General features: G+C 49.0%; 1 protein-coding gene across 1 annotated transcript in view; it reads right to left on the reverse strand.

Moving 5' to 3' along the window:
* Positions 1-326: 326 nt before the first annotated feature.
* The window catches only part of LOC129842668 (uncharacterized), a 37,564-nt gene continuing 12,759 nt past the window's right edge, over positions 327-25,131 (reverse strand). Inside the window, exons 10-14 of the mRNA XM_055911295.1 lie at positions 12,295-12,423; positions 7,112-7,281; positions 6,432-6,588; positions 3,763-3,851; positions 327-1,085 (exon numbers count right to left, since the gene is read on the reverse strand). Of these exons, the coding sequence (XP_055767270.1) occupies positions 1,071-1,085; positions 3,763-3,851; positions 6,432-6,588; positions 7,112-7,281; positions 12,295-12,423 (560 nt within the window). The 3' untranslated portion in view covers positions 327-1,070. The remainder of the gene's footprint in view (positions 1,086-3,762; positions 3,852-6,431; positions 6,589-7,111; positions 7,282-12,294; positions 12,424-25,131) is intronic.

Here is a 25,131-nt window from a genome sequence, read left to right on the forward strand (position 1 = left end):
TCTGTCTGTCTGTCTGACTGTCTGTTATGTCTGTCTGACTGACTGACTGTCTGTTATGTCTGTCTGTCTGTCTGTCTGTCTGACTGTCTGTTATGTCTGTCTGACTGACTCACTGTCTGTCTGTCTGTCTCTTATGTCTGTCTGTCCATCTGTTACGTCTGTCTGACTGACTGACTGTCTGACTGTTATGTCTGACTGATTGACTGTCTGTTATGTCTGTCTGTCTGTCTGTTTTGTGTTCGCTCTCGGCTCATGCTATTGGCTATCGCTCTTCACAAGAGGTAAGCTAAAACCAGCCATCTAGTGCAGATGGTATCACACCATTGGATGGTGTCCTAGTGTTTGGCCAATCAGAAGAAGGGAGGAGGGAGGGGATTCAGGGCTGAGCAAATCAAGCGGCAGTGAGGCCAGTCGGATGTGGTTGTGTGAGGCTGTGGGTGTTGCCGGGGCAACCCTGGACAGCTGGTTGACAGATGAGAGAGGGAGCAGGGACATAAAGCACCGTCAGGAGGAGAGACTGAAGGATTACAGAATGGGTTATTTTGGGTGGTGACAATGTTTATAGCTATAGCTCAAATTACCAAATTCTGCCAACTATGTTTTTTGTGGTCTTTGTTTTACACTGTTGTGTGTGGGTGGATCTCCCAGCCATTGCATGGAGTTTCATTGTGAAAATAAAATATAAAAACAACAATAAAACGAAATTGGTCAGTTGTCAGGTTGCATATTTTTGTTTGCTTTCTGACATGTTTTGTGTGTGACATTTCCTCATCTTTCTTCCTCCTCTTCTTCCTCGTTCTGTCGTTCGTTCTGAGTCTGTCCACTTCAACCGATCTCTTTTCAGCCTTCTGTATAGGGAGATGGTTGTTCCGGTTCAAATGTTCAAATGGTGGAAATGGGTATTCTTCTAGGGGGTTATTTTCTGTTTTTGTGTTGTTGGTTGGTGAGCAAAAATACTTTAGTGTCAGCAGTTTGTTTGTAGTCAGTGTTGGTTTGTTTTGTGTGTTGTGTTGTTTTTCCATTCCCAATTTTCTCATGACACAATTCTAGCGGTTGATTCGGAGGCCTTGTCAGAGGAACCAAGACTGTAGAAGAGAAATAAAATACAGGAAACATCAGGTTCATCTTTGTCATTTGGTAACATCACTAAGTTCAACAGTTACACATTTATAAGTAAATAAATGGTTCAGGAAAATAATTGATTAAAAGTTTTTTGTCATGCAAAATATTAACTAGCCACTAGAGGGCCATCCTTCATAGCAACTTTTCCCTTTACTGAGCTGAGCCTCGATCAAACCCCAATGCCTAGGAACCTTAAGCTGATCATTCCTCACACAGTATGTAAGTAAGTCATTTCAAGACGACAGTTCGTAAAAGTACTACTTTCACGTTGTAGTATTTCAACCGTCAAAGTCTCCAATAAGTACAAAGTTTAGATGTAACATGATTCACAAGACATTCTTTACTGTTTCAAATGACACCATGAAGTCAGCTACTGTAGACCCTGCAGCTACTCCCAGAATCAGGTTTCACAGTTTGATAAGACTCACAGAGGGTCAGAGTTATAGGGCTGGCATTTGACTCTGGGAGCTGGGTTCCAATACTTTGGGGAAATTGTTTCTAGGCTGGATTGAGCTTGCCTGGCACAATTGAAAATATTTCAAATAGTATTTGAACCCAGGTCTGGTGAAGTGGCAGCTCTGCTCAGGCTCCAGACAACATTCCACAGGCCAGGCCAGAGTAGACCCAGGGAAAGGCAGCTAATCGCTGACGGCCCTATAGCTACGCTCTGCTCTCTATTCTGTTACATTCCTATAGGACCCCGGAGAGAAAGTTTCTCTTCCCCCTTTTCCCCTCTCTTTCCTTCCTCCTTTTCCCTTTCCCAGGATCCTTTTGGGCTTCTAACTCCTCCTCTTTTCTCTCCCAACTTCCTCTTTCTTCTCTCTCTCCCCCAATGTAATCCCTGGCAGGACTGACCACTCCCCCTTCTCCTTAACCCCCTTCAAGGCTAAGTTAAACTGCCTATGACATCATGTCTGGTTGCCACGGGAAACCAGACAGTCAGGACGTGACTTCGCCTGTGGAGCACAGAGCTTGAACTAACTCTCTTTCTCTTAACCCCCTCTCTTTCTCTCCCTGCATGACTTGTGTTTAGCCACCAGAGAGCTCCTCAGACCAGTTATACACCGAGTGTAAAAAACATTAGGAACACCTACCCTAATACAGAGTTGCACCCTCCCAGTTCATGACACAAACCGTTGTGCCAGGCACCCAGTACCATACCCCGTTCAAAGACACTTCAATCTCTTGTCTTGCCCATTCACCCGCTGAATGGCACACATACACAATCCATGTGTCAAATGTTTCAAGGCTTGAACATCCTTCTTTAACCTGTCTCCTCCCCTTCATCTACACTGATTGAAGTGGTTTTAACAGGTGACATCAATAAGGGATCATAGCTTTCCCCTGGGTTCACCTGGTCAGTCTATGCCATGGAGAGAGCAGGTGTTCTTTATGTTTTGTATACTCGGTGTATGTCTCTGCTCTCAAACTACACTAGTAAGTCAGTTGAAGGTGTGTGTGTGTGTGTGTGTGTGTGTGTGTGTGTGTGTGTGTGTGTGTGTGTGTGTGTGTGTGTGTGTGTGTGTGTGTGTGTGTATGGCGACTCCCTCTGTGCCAGGGTTACATCTGTGGATGAGGGAGTGTGTGGGGGAAGAAGGGAGGGTTGAAAGAGATAAGCGAGAGAGGGGAGGTAGAGGAAAGGAAGGGAGAAAGAAGAAGACCCAGAGAGAAGACAGAGAGAGCGAGAAGACCCAGAGAGAGAGAGCGAGAAGACCCAGAGAGAGAGAAAAGACACACAGAGAGAAAAGACAGAGAGAGAGAAGACACAGAGAGAGAGAGAGGACAGGGAGAGAGAGAGAAGACCCAGAGAGAAGACAGAGAGAGCGAGAAGACCCAGAGAGAGAGAAAAGACACACAGAGAGAAAAGACAGAGAAGACACAGAGAGAAGACCCAGAGAGAGAGAGAGGACAGAGAGAGAGAGAGAAGACCCAGAGAGAAGACAGAGAGAGAGAGAAGACACAGAGAGAAGACCCATAGAGAGAGAGAGGACAGAGAGAGAAGACACAGAGAGAAAGAAGACACAAAGAGAGAGAGAGAAGACACAGAGAGAAAAGACACAGAGAGAAGACCCAGAGAGAGAGAGAGGGCAGAGAGAGAGAGAGAAGACACAGAGAGAAAAGACACAGAGAGAAAGAAGACACAAAGAGAGAGAGAGAAGACACAGAGAGAGAGAGAGAAGACACAGAGAGCGAGAGAACAGAATAGGAGGAATGCAGATTGTTTCCATGTGTGTCTGTGGGAGGGATAGCTGAGTGGTCTGCAGGCAGGTGCGGTTAGACCCTAATGAGAAAAGTAGTGTAGGTAATGGAGGACAACCCAACACACTGCAGCCCAGTGGCACAACACAGACAGCCAGGGAGACACCACAAGTGGACTGTACTCTGAGGATGGAGTCTGATACGCCAAAACCTCAGCCATCTACAGTATACATGTACACCCCTGAAGTTAATGTTGATGATGTGCAGATTTCTGTGTGTCCTCCGGGTAAGACCACAAGTTTACTGTCGCAAAGACTGCAAACCAATACTGAAAACTAGTCATTTAAAAAAACATGTCTGATTGTTGTGTTTTGTCGTGTTTACAATTGTTTGGCAGAAAATGTGAGATAGTGTGTGGAAGCGGAGAGAGGTGGTAGCTACCTGAGACTGCTGGGGGATGTTCAGAAAGTTGTCCCGTGCTCCGATGCTGACAAACCTGTTGGGAGCTGTGGAGCCTGGCGTGGAGTATGCTACAGAGAGAGAGAGATACACACACCGTCACACACACACATGCACAGTCAAACACATAGTCACACACACATGCATGCGCACACACACATTCACACACACATATTCACACACACACATATTCAAACCCACACATATTCAAACCCACACACACACACAGACAGACATAGCCACACGCATACGCGCGCACTCACACACACACGCACACGCACACACACACACAATTGTACAATATGTGCATGTTACTGTGTTATTACTGGATTCTGGGAAATGATGTTTAGAATAAGCTAGAATTAATAAGACTATATTGATAATTGATCAGTCTTGATCATTGATAATACTGCATATAAACTGTAGTCCCAAAGTCTCCTAGATAGACTGGGAAAAATGGAAGCCCTTTATGAGGGTCAGACAGGGATAGATGGGAGCTCTTTACGAGGGTTAGTTACTGTGGGGAAGTGAAGTAAACTGGGCTGAGCCTCCTCCTGTTAGTCCCAGATACACCTTGCAGCCCAGGGCCCTGTGTCTGGATCTGGATCTATAGGGGGAACCAATAGGAAATAAGCTCTATAGGGGGGAACCAATAGGAAATAAGCTCTATAGGGGGGAACCAATAGGAAATAAGCTCTATAGGGGGGAACTAATAGGAAATAAGCTCTATAGGGGGGAACCAATAGGAAATAAGCTCTATAGGGGGGAACTAATAGGAAATAAGCTCTATGGGGGGGAACCAATAGGGAATAAGCTCTATGGGTGGAACCAATAGGAAATAAGCTCTATAGGGGGGAACTAATAGGAAATAAGCTCTATAGGGGGGAACTAATAGGAAATAAGCTCTATAGGGGGGAACCAATAGGAAATAAGCTCTATAGGGGGGAACTAATAGGAAATAAGCTCTATAGGGGGGAACCAATAGGAAATAAGCTCTATAGGGGGGAACTAATAGGAAATAAGCTCTATGGGGGGGAACCAATAGGGAATAAGCTCTATGGGTGGAACCAATAGGAAATAATCATAATTTTTGTGCTGGCCAATGCTCCATTCTGTTGATAAGGAGCTCCTGTTACTCTGGTGAAGGTACTCAAGACCAGAGAAGGGGACCAAATTTAGGGCAGTTGTTGTGCTTACTGGACTCCAATGATAGGCAGCTGAATGACACTGCCATTCTGACCGAGTGAGGGGGGAGGTTGGAGGAGTTTGTAGGAATTCATGTGTGTGTGTGTGTGTGTGTGTGTGTGTGTGGTGAAAACTGGGAACAAAATGAATAAGATAAATAAAGACAAGGAGGTGGAGGAGGGAGAGAAGAGGTGTAGATTTATTTATATAAAAGTATATTATATAAATAAAGTGATACAGATAGGCGATAAACGATAAAAGTGGGGTGGGAAAGTAGGAAGGACAGGACGACGAAAGAGACAAAGAAAAATAACAGGAAGTGACCAAAGCAGCTCCGTCCAGTGCCCCCTCTCTCTCGGTGTGCCTCTCCCTCGGCCCGACTCTCTCAACGCACCTCGCCCTGCCTGCCTAGAGGAACCAAGCCAGCCAACGGAGGTAAAGCACGCACACCCCCACGAGCGACACTCCTTTCTCCCCCCCATTTCCCTAATTAGGCCTAGCGGTATATGTTTAATAATGATTGATATTTATTGTTTATGTATGTGATTTTCAAGTTGTTTTTTATTTTGTTCTCAATTTTGTTTTATTGTTGTGAGATTTAATGTGGAAGGAAGCAAGGGAATTGTGGGTAAAGTGGGGCATCATGGGTAAAGTGGGGCATCGTGATGTTTTATGGAGTCCACGCCAACTGCCCTAATTTTGTTCCCTTAACAAAGAAAAACAAGAATGAAAGGAAAAAAAGAAAGGAAATAAATGAGTATATCAAATTAAGCAAAGAAAAACAAGAAATGAGAGAGGGGTCAATTTAGTCTTCTGTTGTCATAGACAGACCATGCATAGTCTGGGTTGATTAAAAGATAGCAGGTAGCCAGACACTAGGACCTACTCTATAGGACAGAATACAGGGCACTGGTCCCCCCCTACTACTACAAACACTTCAACAAGAAGAAGGGAGAAAACCTAGCTACACTGCCTCCTGTGGTGCTAGCAGGAAACACAGCGAGAGAGGGAGAGAGAGAGGAAAAGAGAGAAAGAAATAGGAAAGTTAGGTGGAAATAGAGAGAGAGAGAGAGAGGGAGATTGATAGGGATCTCTGGCATAGGCGTGGCAGTCTGCTCTACAGGAGTGGATAGAGTACTGCTCCAGGGAGGGGACAGTGAGGACTGCAGGGCGCTCAAATCAGAGGAGGCTGGTTGGAGGAAGGATGGAATCAACAGTGTTTTGGCTCTGTTCCATTAATCCATTCCTTTAACTCCTCCCACCAGCCTCCTCTGGTCAGGAGTGAGGAGGTGGTGACTGGGTTTGGGACTCTAACCAACTACCCTTGGTTGGGGAGTGGGGTTTCTCTACCTAGAGTTAACCTACATGTACTCATTTTAATTTAGGATTTGATATCTCTAGATATTTCAGGGGATCTGAGGGGCGAAGTGGTTGGAGGTGGGGGCGAGAGCGGGGGGGTCACTTACACGGAGATGCGGGCGAGCTGAGTCCGCCGCCGTCGGGGGGTGTGTTGATTGGTTTAGAATCGGGCATGGGGAGGGGCACGGGGCGCGCCACTGGGGGCGGCGGGGGCAGCAGGAAGGAGCCTGGCATTTTGCTCTGGCTGTGACCACCTCCGTTAGGCTGCAGAGACGGCAGACACCACACAGGACAGGGTGAGCACTCAGCACACACACCACACAGGACAGGGTGAGCGCTCAGCACACACACCACCCAGGACAGGGACACACACACATACGGCTGATGGAAGCACCAGCTAGACACCAGTCAGTCTCACACAAACACACAGAAACCATGACGACAATGGAAATAAATACTGGAGGACACTAAAGCAGGAAGACAGACAGAATGTGGGAGTTAGACTGGGACATACAGAACTTAAAAAGGGAGGGAAAAATATAGATCTGGGATCTGAGATTGTGGACAATAAGAAGGGTTTGTGTCCTGGTCTAGTGGTAGAATCCCAGCAGAGCAGCAAATAAAATGGCTGAATATTCCACCGTTTTTCTATAGGGGCGCAATCCAGTACAACGGATTGTGTGGAAGTGCAAGGGTCTTAGTCCGTTTGTGTGAAGTGAAACCCTAACAGTCTGTGTGTGTCCCATGTCCCCTCCACCCCGTCCTCCAACCCTCCCTGACCTCTCACCTGTCCCCCGGACTGCCCCGAGCCGTCGGCGCAGACGAACTGGACAAACTCCTTGAGCGGGTCCTGGTGGTGGTGGTAGCGGATGGTGGGGTGAGTGAAGTAGGGACTGGACTGCTGGATGATGGAGGAGGAGGGGAAGTGGAGAGCTGACGCTGAGGCACGGGGACTCCCTGAGAGAGAGGGGGAGGAGAGGGGGAAGAGTGAGAGCGTGAGAAGGGACAGAGGGAGAGGTAGGCAGAGGGAGGAGAGTTAGTTGGGTCCATGTAATCCCACTCCAGACACAATTCATATAACACATTTAGAAAAGACAAGAAACACAAAAGTGACACAAACTAGACAGAATAGAGTAACTGATGTAATCCAACACATTAGACTGAATAGAGTAACTGATGTAATCCAACACATTAGACTGAATAGAGTAACTGATGTAATCCAACACACTAGACTGAATAGAGTAACTGATGTAATCCAACACATTAGACTGAATAGAGTAACTGATGTAATCCAACACATTAGACTGAATAGAGTAACTGATGTAATCCAACACATTAGACTGAATAGAGTAACTGATGTAATCCAACACATTAGACTGAATAGAGTAACTGATGTAATCCAACACATTAGACTGAATAGAGTAACTGATGTAATCCAACACATTAGACTGAATAGAGTAACTGATGTAATCCAACACACTAGACTGAATCCCTATTTACTGGTTTGAATAAATCTGTTAATTCATCTGATGCCAGATTGGTTTCAGTGTGGTCATTACAGAGTGTTAGAGAGTGGACGTCACATTATTTTCTCTAGGGGTTTACTATAGATGTAAATGCATGTGATTTATTAGTGTGTTTATCAGTGTGGTGATTAGAGAGAGTTAGAGAGTGGACGTCACATGATTTCCCCCTGTGGTTTGTACTACAGGGAGTCTAATGCTACTTGTGTATCTAAATGAACAGAATCATCCAAGGCTGCAACATCTGGTCCTGTTCATACAAAACATCTCTTCTGTATTCTCTGTCTATCTACAGTAAGCACAGCTTGAACACACACACACAAATGCAGACATGTATTACACACACACACATGCATATGCACACACACACTGAAGCGTGACAGTCAGACACACACACACACACACACACACACACACACACACACACACACACACACACACACACACACACACACACACACACACACTTTCCTGTTGGTAATGCTTGTTGGGAATGTGTAATCAATCATAGCCTATCATTGCTGTGTGGTTCGGCCCAGTAGTATGAAGCCTGGGAGAGTTAAATCCCACCGCTAAATCCCTTATAGACATTAGTCATTGTGTGTGTGTGTGTGTGACGGTGTCTTCTGAGATTCTGTGGCCTTGGCGATTTGGCACTGGAAACAGGCAAGCTGGTTGGTAGACTGCAAGGGGACTTGCATCTGTGAATGTGTCTGTCTGTCACCCTCTATCTCTCCAGTGTGTGTGTGTGTGTGTGTGTGTGTGTGTGTGTGTGTGTGTGTGTGTGTGTGTGTGTGTGTGTGTGTGTGTGTGTGTGTGTGTGTGTGTGTGTGTGTGTGTGTGTGTGTGTGTGTGTGTGTGTGTGTGTGTGTGTGTGTGTGTGTGTGTGTGTGTGTGTGTGTGTGAGAGAGAAAGTGGGCTCACTAGACCAGACTGACTACCAGAATAAACAGACAACAGTCACACCTGGCATCCACACCCTGCCAACAGGAAATAAACTAACCCAGACAACGTCTATGCCTATAGCTCCATCCCAGCTACTGATGTCAAGCCTCTCCCTCACCCCTTCTCCAGTCTCTCTCTATCCCTCTCTCGCCCTCACTCCCTCACTCCTTTCCCTCAGTCTATCCCTCTCCCCCTTTCTCCCTCACCCCTTCTCCAGTCTCTCTCTATCCCTCTCTCGCCCTCTCTCTCGCCCTCTCTCTTTATCCCTCTCTCCCTCTCTTTCATTGGTCTCTTTATAGCAGCGTGGCCTCTGAGGGACTTTCTATTTGGACGGCGGCCATCTTAGCAACCCCCCTCCTTTTCCCCTCCTCCTATGGAGCCTAAACACGGTCTCAGTCTCACACTACAACTCTATTACAGACTAACCTCTTGGCAGTTTGTAGACACATTCTAACTGGGAGAAGGGGTCATCTATGAATCAGATATACCTGAAGCTGGTCTGACACATCTTCACGTAACAGGAAGTCAATAGAATAATAGAATGTACAGCTCTTCTAGCACTTGGACAAGCTCTATATACTTAAAACAATCCATCCCTGTTGTTATACTAGGAAATGAAAATGAATAGTATAACATAATCTATATCAAATGTATACCAATTTAAATGTACAATTCTTAAGCTATTCTAGTGAAATGTGAAGGGGAGAGCTGTAAGAGTCCAAATGACCTTTACATGATAGGGCTGCTTTGGCTGCGGACCAGGCCAATCCTCAGAGAAGAGAGAGAGAAGAGAGAGAGAAGAGAGCGGGATGGCGGAAAAGAGAGAGACAGAAAGAGGGAGTGGGGGATGTATTTATTCCTTTGGAAAGTGAAACTCAACAGGGACTACAGTAGCTGGCAGGCTCGTATCTCAGAGGGAGAAGAGGAATTCTCAGACCGGAGGCCTGGAGACCATTTTGTTATCCTCACAACGTTCTTCTATAAGGCGAGGGGGCGGGCCGTTTGAAACAACTAGTGTGTGTGTGTGCGTGTGTGTGCGTGTGTACGCTCTTTACACTTGTGTGTGTTTGCCCTGTTTGAAACAGAACTGGCTCGATCACATGGGCATGGAATGACTGTGGCATGAAGACACACAAAATAAATAAAGCAAGAGAGAGAGTGAGACAGAGTGTGGAAAACAGTGATGAGAGAGAGAGAGATAGAGCTGAACTGTTGCAGGCCATGATAATAAATGTCAAGAGCTCTCTGGATCTTATCGCTAGTTCTCAGATCAAAGTGGGTTCAATTCTACTACTGCTGCTAGGTTGTCTTGCTGAAAGTGGTCTCTGCAATTGGGGTCAATAAGATTCTCTCCCATCTCTCTCTCTTTCTTTCTCAGTGACTATAGTATTAGGGGTGGGGTCTAGAGATCTGTATATCTATAAGGGGGTGGGGTCTAGAGATCTGTATATCTATAAGGGGGTGGGGTCTGGAGAGCTGTATATCTATAAGGGGGTGGGGTCTGGAGATCTGTGTATCTATAAGGGGGTGGGGTCTAGAGATCTGTATATCTATAAGGGGGTGGGGTCTAGAGATCTGTATATCTATAAGGGGGTGGGGTCTAAATATCTGTATATCTATAAGGGGGTGGGGTCTAGAGATCTGTATATCTATAAGGGGGTGGGGTCTAGAGATCTGTATATCTATAAGGGGGTGGGGTCTAGAGATCTGTATATCTATACGGGGGTGGGGTCTAGAGATCTGTATATCTATAAGGGGGTGGGGTCTAGAAATCTGTATATCTATAAGGGGGTGGGGTCTAGAGATCTGTATATCTATAAGGGGGTGGGGTCTAGAGATCTGTATATCTATAAGGGGGTGGGGTCTAGAGATCTGTATATCTATAAGGGGGTGGGGTCTGGAGAGCTGTATATCTATAAGGGGGTGGGGTCTGGAGATCTGTGTATCTATAAGGGGGTGGGGTCTAGAGATCTGTATATCTATAAGGGGGTGGGGTCTAGAGATCTGTATATCTATAAGGGGGTGGGGTCTAGAGATCTGTATATCTATAAGGGGGTGGGGTCTAAATATCTGTATATCTATAAGGGGGTGGGGTCTAGAGATCTGTATATCTATAAGGGGGTGGGGTCTAGAGATCTGTATATCTATAAGGGGGTGGGGTCTAGAGATCTGTATATCTATAAGGGGGTGGGGTCTAGAGATCTGTATATCTATAAGGGGGTGGGGTCTAGAGATCTGTATATCTATAAGGGGGTGGGGTCTAAATATCTGTATATCTATAAGGGGGTGGGGTCTAGAGATCTGTATATCTATAAGGGGGTGGGGTCTAGAGATCTGTATATCTATAAGGGGGTGGGGTCTAGAGATCTGTATATCTATAAGGGGGTGGGGTCTAGAGATCTGTATATCTATAAGGGGGTGGGGTCTAGAAATCTGTATATCTATAAGGGGGTGGGGTCTAGAGATCTGTATATCTATAAGGGGGTGGGGTCTAGAGATCTGTATATCTATAAGGGGGTGGGGTCTAGAGATCTGTATATCTATAAGGGGGTGGGGTCTAGAGATCTGTATATCTATAAGGGGGTGGGGTCTGGAGATCTGTATATCTATAAGGGGGTGGGGTCTAGAGATCTGTATATCTATAAGGGGGTGGGGTCTAGAGATCTGTATATCTATTAGGGGGTGGGGTCTAGAGATCTGTATATCTATAAGGGGGTGGGGTCTGGAGATCTGTATATCTATAAGGGGTGGGGTCTGGAGAGCTGTATATCTATAAGGGGGTGGGGTCTAGAGATCTGTATATCTATAAGGGGGTGGGGTCTAGAGATCTGTATATCTATAAGGGGGTGGGGTCTAGAGATCTGTATATCTATAAGGGGGTGGGATCTGGAGATCTGCATATCTATAAGGGGGGGGGGGGGTCTAGAGATCTGTATATCTATAAGGGGGTGGGGTCTGGAGATCTGTATATCTATAAGGGGGTGGGGTCTAAATATATGTATATCTATAAGGGGGTGGGGTCTAAATATCTGTATATCTATAAGAGGGTGGGGTCTAGAGATCTGTATATCTATAAGGGGGTGGGGTCTAAATATCTGTATATCTATAGGGGGGTGGGGTCTAGAGATCTGTATATCTATAAGTGGGTGGGGTCTAAATATCTGTATATCTATAAGGGGGTGGGGTCTAGAGATCTGTATATCTATAAGGGGGTGGGATCTAAATATCTGTATATCTATAAGGGGGTGTGGTCTAAATATCTGTATATCTATAAGGGGGTGGGGTCTAAATATCTGTATATCTATAAGGGGGTGGGGTCTAGAGATCTGTATATCTATAAGGGGGTTGAGTCTGGGGGCAGGGCTTGGTCTCACCTGGACTCACCCCTGCCATCGTGTTGTGTGTGAACGCCATCTATCAACCGTCTCTCTCTCTCTCTCTCCCTCCCTCTCTTTCTCTATAAGGGTGGTGAGGGACTTTAGGGGTTGGGTCTGGGGCTCACCTGGTCTCACTCCTGCCAGCACGGGCAGCGGGTGGTGTGTGAACGTCATGCGGGGGGACCTCGTCTGGGGCGACAGGGCGTTGAAATCAAACTTCCCCGGCTTCTTAAGAGAACCAGGCGAGGACAGTCCTGGCAACAACAAATAAATGGGATCAATATAAAAAATAATATGAAAATGTGGGAGAAGAGGAGTTGGGTTTAATGTACAATGTTTTGGACTGGCTGCTACACTTAAATCAAAACATGTAAAAGGGAATTCATGATTAGAAAATTGTTATTCTTTGATTGATTGGTTTTAAAGCACTTTGATTGGCTGATGACAGTGCATTGTTTTGAGTCCTGTTGGATATTGGCCGTTCTCCTAACCAATCCCAGGCTGGCGGGCTCAGGACTTGCAGAATTCTCAGTATAAACAGTGCCCTCAAAAAATATAATGGGAGGGTTGAAGTTGTGGCTTCGGGGTGGTCAGGGTGGGGGAAGGTTTGATGTAGGGTTGAATCAAGGCAGTAATTACAAGCATTTTTAAATCTACATCCATTGTCTTCCAAGATTGGCTGAATATTCTCCTCTTTCCAAAGCTCCACAGCCTACCATGAGCTATATGAAGCTCCATTCAAAATAGAAACACTGTATATAAACTACAGTATAGAGCCTGCAGCTGCTCAGTGAGAAAGACAAGCAGACGGAATGGAGAGAGGGAAGGATGAAGGGAGAGAGGCGAGAAAAGCGTGGGAGAATGTGAGTGAAGGAAGGAGAGAGTGAGTGATGTCAGAGTGGAACCTGTGAAAATGTAGCAGTATTTTTCGTTTTGTTTCTTTTCCTTTCTAGGAATGTCTGAGATGGACATGTCATAAGATGGTTAAACATGGTTCATTATCTTCATCTCACACTCACTCACATACACACACGACAACCCTCACACACTCACCGATTACTACACACACACGACAACCCTCACACACTCACCGATTACCACAAATACTCACATACACACACACGACAACCCTCACACACTCACTCACATACACACACACGACAACCCTCACACACTCACCGATTACCACAAATACTCACATACACACACACGACAACCCTCACACACTCACCGATTACCACAAATACTCACATACACACACACGACAACCCTCACACACTCACCGATTACCACAAATACTCACATACACACACACGACAACCCTCACACACTCACCGATTACCACAAATACTCACATACACATACACGACAACCCTCACACACTCACCGATTACCACAAATACTCACACACTCACCGATTACCACAAATACTCACATACACACACACGACAACCCTCACACACTCACCGATTACCACAAACACTCACACACTCACCGATTACCACACACACACGACAACCCTCACACACTCAACGATTACCACAAATACTCACACACGACAACCCTCACACACTCACCGATTACCACAAACACTCACACACACACACGACAACCCTCACATACTCACCGATTACCACAAATACTCACACACTCACCGATTACTACACACTCACCGATTACCACAAACACTCACACACTTACCGATTACCAAACATTCACCGATTACCACAGATACTCACACACTCACCGATTACTACACACTCACCGATTACCACAAACACTCACACACTTACCGATTACCACAAACACTCACACACTCACCGATCACCACAAACACTCACACACTCACCGATTACCACAAATACTCACACACTCACCGATTACTACACACTCACCGATTACCACAAACACTCACACACTTACCGATTACCACAAACACTCACACACTCACCGATCACCACAAACACTCACACACTCACCGATTACCAAACACTCACCGATTACCACAAACACTCACACACTCACCGCTCACCACAAACACTCACACACTCACTGATTACCACACACACTCACCGATTACCACAAACACTCACACACTCACCGATTACCACAAACACTCACACACTCACCGATCACCACAAACACTCACACACTCACCGATTACCAAACACTCACACACTCACCGATTACCACAAACACTCACACACTCACCGATTAGCACAAACACTCACACACTCACCGATTACCACAAACACTCACACACTCACCGATCACCACAAACACTCACACACTCACCGATTACCACAAACACTCACACACTCACCGATCACCACAAACACTCACACACTCACCGATTACCAAACACTCACCGATTACAACAAACACTCACACACTCACCGCTCACCACAAACACTCACACACTCACTGATTACCACACACACTCACCGATCACCACAAACACTCACACACTCACCGATTACCACAAACACTCACCGATTAGCAGACACACTCACACACTCACCGATGACCACAAACACTCACACACTCACCGATCACCACAAACACTCACACACTCACCGATTACCACAAATACTCACACACTCACCGATTACTACACACTCACCGATTACCACAAACACTCACACACTTACCGATTACCACAAACACTCACACACTCACCGATCACCACAAACACTCACACACTCACCGATTACCAAACACTCACCGATTACCACAAACACTCACACACTCACCGCTCACCACAAACACTCACTGATTACCACAAACACTCACACACTCACCGATTACCACAAACACTCACTGATTACCACACACACTCACCGATTACCACAAACACTCACTGATTACCACAAACACTCACACACTCACCGATTACCACACGCACGCAAACACTCACCGATTACCACAAACACTCACACCATCACCGATTACCACAAACACTCACCGATTACCACAAACACTCACACCATCACCGATTACCACAAACACTCACTGATTACCACAAACACTCTCTGATTACCACAAACACTCACAGATTACCACAAACACTCACTGATTACCACACACACTCACTGATTACCACAAACACTCACCGATTACCACAAACTCACATTCACTTTAACATTCAGACCCAGGACCTTTACATACTATTTTTAGTCATTTTCATATTAATCCTAACAGACAATATTTGTTTCCAAACTTTGTGGTCTATTTCTGTGGTCCTGACATTAAAATCCCATTCAACCACAATTCTTCCGGTTCCAGCTGGGTATGTGTGAAAGTCTATGGAGATAGATTGCAGTGTGGGGGTGTGTAAACAAAACAGTGTGAAAGAGTTAAGTCTGCAGCAGGTGGGAGGGAGGGAGTGACTAATATGTGTGAATTTATGTCTTTAACAGACATATTTCATTTTTAGTTAACCAGGGCTAGGATCTAGTGGGTATAGTGTGTGTGTGAGTTTCATTTATAACCAAGGCTAGGAGGCTAGGGGGCTAGGAGGCTTGGGGGATAGGAGGCTAGGGGGATAGGATGTTTGGGGGATAGGAGGCTAGGGGGATAGGAGGCTTGGGGGATAGGAGGCTAGGGGGATAGGAGGCTTGGGGGATAGGAGGCTAGGGGGATAGGAGGCTTGGGGGATAGGAGGCTTGGGGGATAGGAGGCTAGGGGGATAGGAGGCTAGGGGGACAGGAGGCTTGGGGGATAGGAGGCTAGGGGGATAGGAGGCTAGGGGGCTAGGAGGCTTGGGGGATAGGAGGCTTGGGGGATAGGAGGCTAGGGGGATAGGAGGCTTGGGGGCTAGGAGGCTAGGGGACAGGAGGCTTGGGGAATAGGAGGCTTGGGGGCTAGGAGGCTTGGGGGATAGGAGGCTTGGGGGATAGGAGGCTAGGGGGATAGGAGGCTTGGGGGCTAGGAGGCTAGGGGGCTAGGAGGCTAGGGGGATAGGAGGCTTGGGGCTAGGAGGCTAGGGGGATAGGAGGCTAGGGGGACAGGAGGCTTGGGGGATAGGAGGCTTGGGGGACAGGAGGCTTGGGGGATAGGCTTGGGGGCTAGGAGGCTAGGGGGATAGGAGGCTTGGGGGCTAGGAGGCTAGGGGGATAGGATGCTTGGGGGATAGGATGCTTGGGGGCTAGGAGGCTAGGGGGATAGGATGCTTGGGGGATAGGATGCTTGGGGGCCAGGAGGCTTGGGGGATAGGATGCTTGGGGGCTAGGAGGCTAGGGGGACAGGAGGCTTGGGGGCTAGGAGGCTAGGGGGACAGGAGGCTTGGGGGATAGGCTTGGGGGCTAGGAGGCTAGGGGGATAGGAGGCTTGGGGGCTAGGAGGCTAGGGGATAGGAGGCTAGGGGGATAGGATGTTTGGGGGATAGGAGGCTAGGGGGATAGGAGGCTTGGGGGATAGGAGGCTAGGGGGATAGGAGGCTTGGGGGCTAGGAGGCTAGGGGGATAGGAGGCTAGGGGGACAGGAGGCTTGGGGGATAGGAGGCTAGGGGGATAGGAGGCTAGGGGGCTAGGAGGCTTGGGGGATAGGAGGCTTGGGGGATAGGAGGCTAGGGGGATAGGAGGCTTGGGGGCTAGGAGGCTAGGGGACAGGAGGTTAGGGGAATAGGAGGCTTGGGGGCTAGGAGGCTTGGGGGATAGGAGGCTTGGGGGATAGGAGGCTAGGGGGATAGGAGGCTTGGGGGCTAGGAGGCTAGGGGGCTAGGAGGCTAGGGGGATAGGAGGCTTGGGGCTAGGAGGCTAGGGGGATAGGAGGCTAGGGGGACAGGAGGCTTGGGGGATAGGAGGCTTGGGGGACAGGAGGCTTGGGGGATAGGAGGCTTGGGGGCTAGGAGGCTTGGGGGATAGGAGGCTTGGGGGATAGGAGGCTTGGGGGCTAGGAGGCTAGGGGGATAGGAGGCTTGGGGGCTAGGAGGCTAGGGGGATAGGATGCTTGGGGGATAGGATGCTTGGGGGCTAGGAGGCTAGGGGGATAGGATGCTTGGGGGATAGGATGCTTGGGGGCCAGGAGGCTTGGGGGATAGGATGCTTGGGGGATAGGAGGCTAGGGGGACAGGAGGCTTGGGGGATAGGCTTGGGGGCTAGGAGGCTAGGGGGATAGGAGGCTTGGGGGATAGGAGGCTTGGGGGCTAGGAGGCTAGGGGGATAGGAGGCTTGGGGGCTAGGAGGCTAGGGGGATAGGAGGCTTGGGGGCTAGGAGGCTAGGGGATAGGAGGCTTGGGGGCTAGGAGGCTTGGGGGATAGGCTTGGGGGCTAGGAGGCTAGGGGGATAGGAGGCTAGGGGGATAGGAGGCTTGGGGGCTAGGAGGCTAGGGGGATAGGAGGCTTGGGGGCTAGGAGGCTAGGGGATAGGAGGCTTGGGGGCTAGGAGGCTTGGGGGCTAGGAGGCTAGGGGATAGGAGGCTTGGGGGATAGGATGCTTGGGGGATAGGAGGCTTGGGGGCTAGGAGGCTAGGGGGACAGGAGGCTTGGGGGATAGGCTTGGGGGCTAGGAGGCTAGGGGGATAGGAGGCTTGGGGGCTAGGAGGCTAGGGGGATAGGATGCTTGGGGGATAGGAGGCTAGGGGGATAGGATGCTTGGGGGATAGGAGGTTTGGGGGCTAGGAGGCTAGGGGGATAGGAGGCTAGGGGAATAGGAGGCTTAGGGGATAGGAGGCTAGGGGGATAGGAGGCTAGGGGAATAGGAGGCTTGGGGGATAGGAGGCTAGGGGGATAGGAGGCTTGGGGGCTAGGAGGCTAGGGGGATAGGAGGCTTGGGGGATAGGAGGCTTGGGGGCTAGGAGGCTAGGGGGATAGGAGGCTTGGGTGATAGGAGGCTAGGGGGATAGGATGCTTGGGGGATAGGAGGCTAGGGGGATAGGAGGCTTGGGGGATAGGAGGCTAGGGGGATAGGAGGCTTGGGGGATAGGAGGCTTGGGGGCTAGGAGGCTAGGGGGATAGGAGGCTTGGGGGATAGGAGGCTTGGGGGATAGGATGCTTGGGGGCCAGGAGGCTTGGGGGATAGGATGCTTGGGGGCTAGGAGGCTAGGGGGACAGGAGGCTTGGGGGCTAGGAGGCTAGGGGGACAGGAGGCTTGGGGGATAGGCTTGGGGGCTAGGAGGCTAGGGGGATAGGAGGCTTGGGGGCTAGGAGGCTAGGGGATAGGAGGCTAGGGGGATAGGATGTTTGGGGGATAGGAGGCTAGGGGGATAGGAGGCTTGGGGGATAGGAGGCTAGGGGGATAGGAGGCTTGGGGGCTAGGAGGCTAGGGGGATAGGAGGCTAGGGGGACAGGAGGCTTGGGGGATAGGAGGCTAGGGGGATAGGAGGCTAGGGGGCTAGGAGGCTTGGGGGATAGGAGGCTTGGGGGATAGGAGGCTAGGGGGATAGGAGGCTTGGGGGCTAGGAGGCTAGGGGACAGGAGGTTAGGGGAATAGGAGGCTTGGGGGCTAGGAGGCTTGGGGGATAGGAGGCTTGGGGGATAGGAGGCTAGGGGGATAGGAGGCTTGGGGGCTAGGAGGCTAGGGGGCTAGGAGGCTAGGGGGATAGGAGGCTTGGGGCTAGGAGGCTAGGGGGATAGGAGGCTAGGGGGACAGGAGGCTTGGGGGATAGGAGGCTTGGGGGACAGGAGGCTTGGGGGATAGGAGGCTTGGGGGCTAGGAGGCTTGGGGGATAGGAGGCTTGGGGGATAGGAGGCTTGGGGGCTAGGAGGCTAGGGGGATAGGAGGCTTGGGGGCTAGGAGGCTAGGGGGATAGGATGCTTGGGGGATAGGATGCTTGGGGGCTAGGAGGCTAGGGGGATAGGATGCTTGGGGGATAGGATGCTTGGGGGCCAGGAGGCTTGGGGGATAGGAGGCTTGGGGGATAGGAGGCTTGGGGGCTAGGAGGCTAGGGGGATAGGAGGCTTGGGGGCTAGGAGGCTAGGGGGATAGGAGGCTTGGGGGCTAGGAGGCTAGGGGATAGGAGGCTTGGGGGCTAGGAGGCTTGGGGGATAGGCTTGGGGGCTAGGAGGCTAGGGGGATAGGAGGCTAGGGGGATAGGAGGCTTGGGGGCTAGGAGGCTAGGGGGATAGGAGGCTTGGGGGCTAGGAGGCTAGGGGATAGGAGGCTTGGGGGCTAGGAGGCTTGGGGGCTAGGAGGCTAGGGGATAGGAGGCTTGGGGGATAGGATGCTTGGGGGATAGGAGGCTTGGGGGCTAGGAGGCTAGGGGGACAGGAGGCTTGGGGGATAGGCTTGGGGGCTAGGAGGCTAGGGGGATAGGAGGCTTGGGGGCTAGGAGGCTAGGGGGATAGGATGCTTGGGGGATAGGAGGCTAGGGGGATAGGATGCTTGGGGGATAGGAGGTTTGGGGGCTAGGAGGCTAGGGGGATAGGAGGCTAGGGGAATAGGAGGCTTAGGGGATAGGAGGCTAGGGGGATAGGAGGCTAGGGGAATAGGAGGCTTGGGGGATAGGAGGCTAGGGGGATAGGAGGCTTGGGGGCTAGGAGGCTAGGGGGATAGGAGGCTTGGGGGATAGGAGGCTTGGGGGCTAGGAGGCTAGGGGGATAGGAGGCTTGGGTGATAGGAGGCTAGGGGGATAGGAGGCTTGGGGGATAGGAGGCTAGGGGGATAGGAGGCTTGGGGGATAGGAGGCTTGGGGGCTAGGAGGCTAGGGGGATAGGAGGCTTGGGGGATAGGAGGCTTGGGGGATAGGATGCTTGGGGGCCAGGAGGTTATGTGGCTAGGAGGCAAGGGGTCTAGAGGGCTAGAGTGGGTGTATTGTAGCTGTCAGACTAATTGGAGCCATGGAAGAGAGGTGGAGAACCATGCCTGATCCCACCGCTGACACGGTTACTGTGATGTCTGACACCAACGGTTACTGTGACGTCTGACACCAGCGGTTACTGTGAACGTCTGACACCAACGGTTACTGTGACGTCTGACACCAGCGGTTACTGTGACGTCTGACACCAGCGGTTACTGTGACGTCTGACACCAGAGGTTACTGTGACGTCTGACACCAGCGGTTACTGTGATGTCTGACACCAGAGGTTACTGTGACGTCTGACACCAGAGGTTACTGTGAAGTCTGACACCAGCGGTTACTGTGACGTCTGACACCAGAGGTTACTGTGACGTCTGACACCAGAGATACTGTGACGTCTGACACCAGTGGTTACTCGGACGTCTGACACCAGCGGTTACTGTGACGTCTGACACCAGCGGTTACTGTGACGTCTGACACCAGCGGTTACTGTGACGTCTGACACCAGCGGTTACTGTGATCGGCTATGAAAAGCCAACTGACATTTACTCCTGAGGTGCTGATTTGTTGCACCCTCGACAACTACTGTGATTATTATTATTTGACCATGCTGGTCATTTATGAACATTTGAACATCTTGGCCATGTTCTGTTATTACCTCCACCCGGCATAGCCAGAACAGGACTGGCCACCCCTCTTAGCCTGGTTCCGCTCTAGGTTTCTTCCTAGGTTTTGGCCTTTCTAGGGAGTTTTTCCTAGCCACCGTGCTTCAAGCATGGTAGTAGTTGCCAGGGGCGCCGGTTTGAGTGTGTCTAGAACTGAAACGCTGCTGGGTTTTTCACTCTCAACAGTTTAATGTGTGTATCAATGGTCCACCACCCACAGGACATCCAGCCAACTTGACTCAACTGAGGGAAGCATTGGAGTCAACATGGGCCAGCATCCTTGTGCAAAGGTTCCGGCCCCAGTGAATTGAGGCTGAGGGTAAAGGTGGTGGTGGGGGTGCAACTCAATATTAGGAAGGTGTTCTTAATGTTTTGTACACTCAGTGTATGCCCCACTATATACGAGCACAGAGGGACAAACTGACAGAGGATTTCATCCAGTGGCTTCCCCCACTATAACAGAGACGAGACCCATGTTATGTATCTACTCTGGCTGTGTGTGTGTGTGTGTGTGTGTCTCACTACACTGTCCTCTCTCCTCCTGGCAGACCACAGCAGTGGACTGGCAACCAATCAAGTGCTCCTGTTGACCTCTCTGCCTCTCTACACTAACAGGCCTGCCACCAGATGTGCCTTCAAAACACAGTCTCTTGCTGGCACAAACACACGAGCACGTATGTACCCACACACTCATACGCACGTACGCGCACACATGCGCACACACACACACACGCATTGGCTTAAAGCAGTAAAAGGGAAACCAGAAGGAATTCCCTTGTCCAGACTAAACAGAGGCTGCGTCCCAAATGGCACCCTATTCCCTATATAGTGTTTTGTCAAAAGTAGCGCACTGTATAGGGAATAGGGTGCTATTTGGGACGCACCCTGTAGTGTAGAAGACCATCAAAGGCTCTAACTAACTCATATTAGAAGCAGCAGAGGCCCCTTGCAAATCTCTAGTGGTCTTAAACATTTCAGAATCATTTGGAACTCATTTGAAATCATGGTTATTTCTAACCCCCAGCGCCCCGAGACACACACACACTTCACTCTCCCTCCAGCCCCTGTGGAGCAGATGTCGCCAGCAGCCTTGCTACTCCCAAGGCCACACACACACACACACATACACACACATACACATACACATACACACACACACACACACACACACACACACACACACACACACACACACACACACACACACACACACACACACACACACACACACACACACACACACACACACACACCATCTGGGACTAGAGCTTGTGTGTGTGTGTGTGTGTGTGTGTGTGTGTGTGTGTGTGTGTGTGTGTGTGTGTGTGTGTGTGTGTGTGTGTGTGTGTGTGTGTGTGTGTGTGTGTGTGTGTGTGTGTGTGTGTGTGTGTGTGTGTGTGTGTGTGTGTGTATGTAGCAAGGCTGCTTGCGACATCTACTGTACATACTAGATCTGTCTGTCTGTCTGTCTGTCTGTCTGTCTGTCTGTCTGTCTGTCTGTCTGTCTGTCTGTCTGTCTGTCTGTCTGTCTGTCTGTCTGTCTGTCTGTCTGTCTGTCTCTGCATGTGTGTGCTCAATTGGCTATGGAGGGAGTAGAATACGGGGTTGGCTATGGTGATGTGTGCTGCAGGCACCTGTGTGTTTTTGATTCTTTTTACATGGTCCCGTTTGTTTGTGTGTGGTTGCTTGTTTTCCTACCCCCCACCTGGATAGGAACTCCCAGCTGTGGTTTGCCTGTAGCAGGTGGAACCCTCCAGAAAACAACACACACCGTAGAGTGTCGCTTTGGTGTTGATATTTCACTTCCTTGTGTTATAAAGTACATTTTACCAAGACCAATTTGATTCTTCATGTTCTGAATCGTTCAGTGGGGTCTTTCTCTATCACATCATTAACATCATATCCTAAAAGTCAGATGTCGTACCCTAATACATCCCATAATAAGCAGCGAACTCTGTTGACAGAGCAGTGCAGCGTTATCGCCGAAAACGTTTCACATTTCGTGGTGGTCGTCTCTCAAGTTGTTTCCACGGGTCGCAAAGAGCTGAATTAAATGTTCAAGGTTTTGAAAATAAAAAAGCTTTCGTTACGCTCAGTACTCCGGTGACATTTCACAAAGATACACTTGTTTTTGTGAGAAATCTTCGAAAAAGAACAGGAACTTCGCATTAATATGAACATTGTATACTAAAATATGAAATCATGTCATGTCTCAAAGTTGATATCCATTGATACCCATCTTACCTGTATATTGTTTTATGTCCTCAGGATTTGAGAAGAAAGATGAGTTCATTGGTAAGCCTGTCCGGTATTCTTCATTTTCGCACAGCATCCAGCCTAGCTGACGACATGTTGTTGTCCTGATTTATGAGCACTTTTTCCCCCTGGCCTCCATTGATTTAGTCACTCTAATTTTGACCCTCCTACAAGGGTAGAAACTCAGATACATTTTGAACGGATTATGAGAGACACGAGGTTTGGACCATTGGTTATTTTAGCAGAGTATCTACACAATTAACATATTATTTTACCCAGTGTTCAAAAGTAGCGTTTTTGATTGGACACCTTACCATCTCCCATTCTAAATCTCATTTAATCTGCCAGACAGTAGAACTGATCACCTTCTATCTCTCCATCTCTCTTTCTCCTTCCCTCAATCCCTCAGAAAAGGACACACGACCACCTACATCTCTAAAGTCGACAGCTCTCTCTCAACACATTACATACTAAATACACAAATGCCTCACATTTGTAATTCATTTGGGTTTCTACATTTGGTTAAATTAATTGGCGAGAGGGACTTGCAGGGCTGCATCCAGCCTATTCCCTATGTAGTTTACTACTTTTGTCCAGAGACCATTTTTATTGTTTTTAACCTTTATTTAACTAGGCAAGTCAGTTAAGAACAAATTCTTATTTACAATGACGGCCTACCCCGGCCAAACCTGGACGACGCTGGGCCAATTGTGCGCCACCCTATGGGACTCCCAATCAGGGCCGGTTGTGATACAGCCTGGAATCGAACTAGGGTCTGTAGTGACGCACGCCTCTAGCACTGAGATGCAGTGCCTTAGACCGCTGCGCCACTCAGATAAGTTACACATACACTACAGTATATGAACAAAAGTATGTGGACACCTGCTCTTCTAACATCTCATTCCAAAATCATGGGCATTAATATGGAGTTGGTCCCCCCTTTGCTGTTATAACAGACTCCACTCTTCTGGGAATGCTTTCCACTAGATGTTGGAACATTGCTGCGGGGACTTGCTTCCATTCAACCACAAGAGCATTAGTGAGTCAGGTACTGATGTTGGGCGATTAGGCCTGGCTCGTAGTCGGCGTTCCAATTCATCCCAAAAGTATTTAATGGGGTTGAGGTCAGGGCTCTGTGCAGGTCAGTTAAGTTCTTCCACACCGATCTCGACAAACCATTTCTGTATGGCACTGTCATGCTGAAACAGGAAAGGGCCTTCCCTAAACTGTTGGCACAAAGTTGGAAGCACAGAACTGTCTAGAATGTCATTGTATGTTGTAGCGTTAAAAACAGCCCCAGACCATTATTCCTCTTCCACCAAACTTTACAGTTGGCACTATGCATTCGGGCAGGTAGCTTTCTCCTGGCATCCGCCAAACCCAGATTCGTCCGTCGGACTGCCAGATGGTGAAGCGTGATTCATCACTCCAGAGAACGCGTTTCCACTTCTCCTGAGTCCACTCCAGCCGACACTTGGCAATGCGCATGGTGATCTTAGGCTTGTGTACGGCTGCTCGGCCATGGAAACCCATTTCATGAAGCTCCCAAAGAAACAGTTATTGTGCTGACGTTGCTTCCAGAGGCAGTTTAGAACTTGGTAGTGAGTGTTGCAACCGAGGACAGACAATTTTTACGCACTACTCGCTTCAGTGCTTTGTTGTCATTCAACGATAGACAACTCATTTTCATGCACATTTTCCACTTGAGAAATACTGTACCAAACATCTTAGTTAGATGTAAAATTGCGCGACTAAGCTCTCCTCTGCAAAACCAAAAAAATGTATGACAGATTTCTTGAGTTATCTTACGGCGCCTCAAGATGGACAAACAGTACAATTGCCGCTTTTTATTTTTCAAGCGAAGGTCTTTTAAGGTATGCAAGCACACTCGTTTGGTTCCCCGAGCCAAGTTCAGCTCGGTGCCAGCCGAACTGAAGCATGCGGAAGCCTTAAGGCAGACAGCATGTGTGTGTGTGTGTGTGTGTGTGTGTGTGTGTGTGTGTGTGTGTGTGTGTGTGTGTGTGTGTGTGTGTGTGTGTGTGTGTGTGTGTGTGTGTGTGTGTGAGTGTTAATTAAATTCACAGCTCAGCTAACTGGAGCAGGTCTGAGCAAACCATAGGGCCTAGCACAGAACCTCTCTCCCTCCCTCTCTCTCCCTAGGGTTTCTACTGCTGCACATGTTTTCAATTAGAGAAAGGGGATGGAGGGAGAAAGGGAGAGAGAGATGGGGAGAGAGAGAGAGGCAGGGAAAGAGACATAGAGAGATACAGAGAGAGAGAGAGAGAAAGAGAGCGAGAGACAGA

Source organism: Salvelinus fontinalis, unplaced genomic scaffold (genome assembly GCF_029448725.1).
Source record: "Salvelinus fontinalis isolate EN_2023a unplaced genomic scaffold, ASM2944872v1 scaffold_0059, whole genome shotgun sequence".
Lineage (NCBI taxonomy): Eukaryota > Metazoa > Chordata > Actinopteri > Salmoniformes > Salmonidae > Salvelinus > Salvelinus fontinalis.